Genomic DNA, 5,193 nt, shown 5'->3' with positions numbered 1-5,193 from the left:
ACCAGCTAGCAAGTTGCAACCAATATATGTGGATCCACACGTATATATATATATATATATATATATATATAGATGTGCATTATTAGTCTACAATCCTATATATATTGGCCGCCTTCGATCCATTCTATTTTATTTGATAGGGTTTGTATGCATGTATTTGGAAATGTTTGGAGGAATTTTCGTACAACTCAACTTGTAAGAGATTTTTGTCTTAACTAAAATGTTAATGTATAAATATATAGTCAAAATATTTATGTATTTATTGTTAAATATCTATGTACAACTAGTTTTTTTTTTAATATATATATATATATAGTTAAGTATATATATTTTTTACGTAAAAATTAGCTTGGTCCCTATTAAAATTAACTTTAACCCCTTATTAATGTTTTGACACATCCTAATAATAAATCCTAGTTCTGTTCCTGCTCGAAAAATATTTTGTTCAAAGAAAACTACTAGCTTAATTTTCCACGTTTTAGGATATAGAACAATACTTTTTTCCGATTCTCCTAGTCCGTCCCTGCCTAGTGATGTCATAGTGTGTTTGTATATATGACTAGCTACATGAATGCAGCCTAGCTCACAAGGGACATGGACAAATTGAAGACCATTCAAAGGTAGGGAGACAATTCCAAGAGATAGATAACAAGCAGTTAGATCTGCCTTGATAAATTAATGATGCAAGTGGTATGTATACTTTGGGAACAACTTAGTAATTTCCATATTGGAATGCTTGACCAGTGAAAAATATGGACTGTAATGGTCACCCAAAAATCTGACGAAAAAGCCTCTATCTCCCTCTATAAAAGGGCAGCAGCTTGCTTGATATTGTTAAAATTAAAGCATACTTCTTAGCTTATTTTCTTCTATATTTGTTCAAATGGCTAAATCCAATTATGCTGGCAAAAGCCCTCCTTTGATGATCTCCATAATGCTATTGCTTGGGCTGCTAATGGCCACCGTAGGCCAAACAGGTCTTTCTCTCTCTCAAACCTTGTTATAGTCCTAAACAAATCGATTACGGGATTAAGATCATCTTTCACTTTCAAGTGAAATGGAATATTAATTTTGAGGTTTATATTAGATTTTAAAAATTTAATGGTATATATGTTGCTACATCATTTAACAATTTTAAATGACATGACAACATGTACACTGTTAATTAGATGCTACAAAACAGAATTTTTACCGCAAAATGAATCCTCTCCATTTTCTATTCCAAGTTCAGGAGGTCGTGAACTTATCACATGCCCGGAGCCTCTCACAACCACAAATAATCTCCTAATAGATTCATTGAGTTTAGGATATTAGTTCTGCTGAGTTAAAGGACAACACAACTTTAAATTTCCATGGCAACTTTGGCTTCATCCTATAGCCGGTTGCTTCAAGGCGCGCAAATTTTAATGTTGCAGTGCATGAAGCTTTTGTTGTTGTTGTGGCTGTGCTCAGTGATGATCGAGCAAGGCAATATCATTCAAGCTGTTACTCATAAATATTTGGTTTCCACTGATGTGCTTATTGGTGAAGCTTATGTTGCCTTTTTGGCTTCACGGTTAGCTGCTTCTGGTTGTGGAAAACTGTTTTTGGAGCGGGTGATGCTCTATCTTCTAGTAGTTCTTGCCATCAACAACCCCTCTTTTTTCTTCTTGGTCTTTTACAAATTGTATTTCTGATATTAGTTTAGTTTTATCCTCCTTTTATGGCTGGAAAACTTTGAAAGTGTCTCGTAGTGTAAATTGTCGTGCGCATTGCTTAGCTAAGTGGGCCACTTCCAATCTTGATTTTGAAGGCATTCCCATAAGATCTCCTATTTTGTCTTTCATTCAGATTAAAAGTGGCTAGGGAAGATCCTCCCCTGTAACTTTTTCTCTCATTCAATTCAATAAAATAAATAAGGGACGACAGGTAGGAGAAATAGAGATAGATTTCGGCTCTATTTGATTTTATCAACTTCAACTTTTGAGATAATTGGTACTTTGACACTCTATCGATCTCTCAAAAGTTGTGAAAGTTAAACTTCTATAAAATCACTTTATAGTTGTTATAAATCTTATCCACCCTGAACATGCTTGAAAAAGATCTATTAATTATATATATCATGAGTTCATTTCGGAAAATCACAAGATGAATATATATATATATATCATAACTATATATACTTTTTTTATCAAATCTTTTGTTTGGTAACATGTTCTATTTATCTACGTTTGTCTTTTTATATGCCAAATTCTATCCATATTTAACATCTTATTTCTATATATATATATTTAACACATGGAATTGCATGCATGCAGCTGCCGAGCTTGGTGTTTGTTATGGAATGCTTGGCGACAACTTACCACCTCCGGCTGAAGTTATAGCTCTCTATCAACAACATAACATCCGAAGAATGCGACTCTACGGCCAAAACCAAGCTGCTCAAGATGCCCTCAGAGGCACCAACATCGAGCTCATGCTGGGAGTCCCTGACGAAGAGCTTCAACACATAGCTTCAGCGCAGGCCAATGCCGACGACTGGATCCGAAACAATGTACAAAACTACGGCGACGTCAATTTCAAATACATTGCCGTTGGCAATGAAATAAAGCCAGAAGGTCCATACGCAAAATTCCTTTTCCCTGCCATGCAAAACATCCAAACTGCAATTTCTAAGGCCGGCCTTGGGAGCCAAATCAAAGTTTCCACTCCCATATTCGGCGCTGCTCTCGGAGAATCCTACCCTCCGTCAAAAGGCTCTTTCAGTAACAAGTACCAGCAACTACTCAATCCCGTCATCAGCTTCTTAGTGAACAACAACTCCCCGTTGCTCGTTAACATGTACCCGTATTTTAGTTACATCGATGACACTAGTAACATCCATCTTGAGTATGCTCTTTTCACTTCTCCGGGGGTTGTTGTGCAGGACGGCCAGCTGGGGTACAGGAATCTTTTTGACGCCATTTTGGATGCCTACTACTCGGCATTAGAAAAGGCCGGCGGCGGGTCTTTGAAAATCGTTGTCTCAGAGACTGGTTGGCCGTCGGCGGGAGAGATAGGGGCGAGTACAAATAATGCAAAAACTTACAACACTAATTTGGCGAAGCATGTGAAGGGAGGGACTCCAAAGAAGCCCAGCAGGCCAATAGAAACTTACGTGTTTGCGATGTTTGATGAGAATCAAAAGAATCCGAAGTTAGAGAAACATTGGGGCCTCTTTTTTCCAAATAAGACACCTAAATACTCAATTCATTTCAATTGAGAATAGCACGTCTGGCTAGTGCATGCACTTTGGAATAATTAAGGCCACCTTAATTTGGTGTGAAATTAATAAGCAAGCTAAGCCACCTTTGTAGTTCATCTGCCTGTGTTAATGTATCCATGCAGAAATGCACCCATGCATAGATAAGCATGGAGAGAGTGGTCTTTAAAAAATAGTTTTCTTTTATGTTTGTACATGTAAATTAAGCATGTACGCGCAGCTGAAATTATGAAATTCTATTTTACTATGATCTTCAATTTGTGTAGAATAAACTTTTTAAGCCCAAGATGGCCTATATGATATATTGTATTAATATATAAATTAATGATAAGGACCATCTTTGTATCATCTTTTTATCCTCTAAAGTTGATGTGGCCTTTAAAATTATCATGGAATGCATCACTATTGGATTTTGATCTAATAGTGATTTTAAAAGCCACATCAATTTTTGGAGGATAAAAAAATGGTTCCTAACATTACTTATTATAATATTGTCCTAATAAAAGCACAAATCACATCTTGTAATGAACCGACAAGAGACTTAACATCATGAGTGCTTTTATAATCTCTCCACTTAATATGTGTGGGACTAGGGTATTAGTATATATACATATATGCATGCTTTTTGCTTGTAGAAATATATAATATGAAGAGAGATAGAGCGAAGAAAACTGATAAAGACTGTTACAGTTACATCTTGACTATTGAAGTGTGTCTGTGTGTGTGTGTCTATATATATATAAATTTATAGAGGAATTAAGGAGTGGTAAAAAAAAAAAAAAAAACCTTATCCAAATAAAGATTTCGTCTATTCGTGGGACGAGGGTCGACACTCTTTTTTCTTTTTTTATATTAAAAAATATATATGAAAACGTGTTCCAAATCCCAAATCTCCCCATTCAAACCGATTTCATCCCCCCCCCCCCCCCCCCCAAATTTCCCAAATCTCCACCGTCCCCCTCCCCGACCGACCGAGCGCCACCTACCAAGACGAACGGCCCATCGACCAACCCTCGCAAACCACCACCCCTTCCCCCCCGAATTTCCCAAATCTCCATCGTCCCCCTCCCCGACCGACCGAGCACCACCTACCAAGACGAACGGCCCACCGACTGACCCTCGCAAACCACCACAGGCCCTGCAAACCACTGCACACTGCGGACCTCCGACCAGGTCCAACGAGAACATGTGATTTGTTTTCCCTAGCTACTTTTCATATTTTGTTGATTTGTTATATTTTGATATTGGTTTGAGGACTTTCAGTCTGACATATTTAGAACATGTGAATACAAATATACAATCGTATATTTATAATTTTCCAAAAAAAAGTTAGACCAAATAAGGAAGATATATGTTTCTTGCACACAAAGTGTACGTGTAGTTTTCATTTTTTTTTTTTTCTAATATATATATATATATATATATATATATATATATATATATATATATATATATATATATATGCTAGACACAATTTGTGTACAAGAAACATTACTTAATATATACATTGACTTTCGCATTTTACACAAACTGTATTTATTTAAAATCTCCAAAGTCCAAACGAATACAAACCACACGATCAAGCCACCTCACCTACGCATCTCTTATCAATCGACACCTCACTCCACCGACTTTGGCATTCTTTTATGAAGAAAACCCTTAAATCCCCAGATCGCCTCCTCCCTAGTCCCTACACCTTGCTTCCAACCAACCGCCCAATAACAAATACCCGATGGAGGGAGCTAACGGCCATCTCGTCGTTCAATCAACTTGTGGTTCATCTCGCCCAGAAAGTAAGAAAAGAAAATCCGATGGTTCATCATCAGTATGCCTATCTTTAATCAGGAGGCGAATCACGACCTTGATAGGTGGTATACCAAGAAGATTCCTGCTAACGCGGCCGACGGTCTCTCGAGTTTGGAGACGAAATAAACCACAGCGGAAGTCTAGCT

General features: G+C 37.2%; 1 protein-coding gene across 1 annotated transcript; it reads left to right on the top strand.

Moving 5' to 3' along the window:
• The first annotated feature begins 817 nt into the window (after positions 1–817).
• LOC133873659 (glucan endo-1,3-beta-glucosidase, basic isoform-like) lies at positions 818–3,493 on the top strand. Its single transcript, XM_062311397.1, has 2 exons — positions 818–977; positions 2,298–3,493. The coding sequence occupies exons 1-2, from the start codon at positions 884–886 to the stop codon at positions 3,239–3,241; spliced, it is 1,038 nt and encodes a 345-aa protein (XP_062167381.1). The 5' UTR covers positions 818–883; the 3' UTR covers positions 3,242–3,493.
• The last annotated feature ends 1,700 nt before the right edge of the window (positions 3,494–5,193 follow it).

The sequence above is a fragment of the Alnus glutinosa genome, chromosome 7, assembly GCF_958979055.1.
Source record: "Alnus glutinosa chromosome 7, dhAlnGlut1.1, whole genome shotgun sequence".
NCBI lineage: Eukaryota > Viridiplantae > Streptophyta > Magnoliopsida > Fagales > Betulaceae > Alnus > Alnus glutinosa.
Note: the sequence above shows the minus strand (reverse complement) of the source record. Positions and strands in the feature narration are given on the sequence as shown.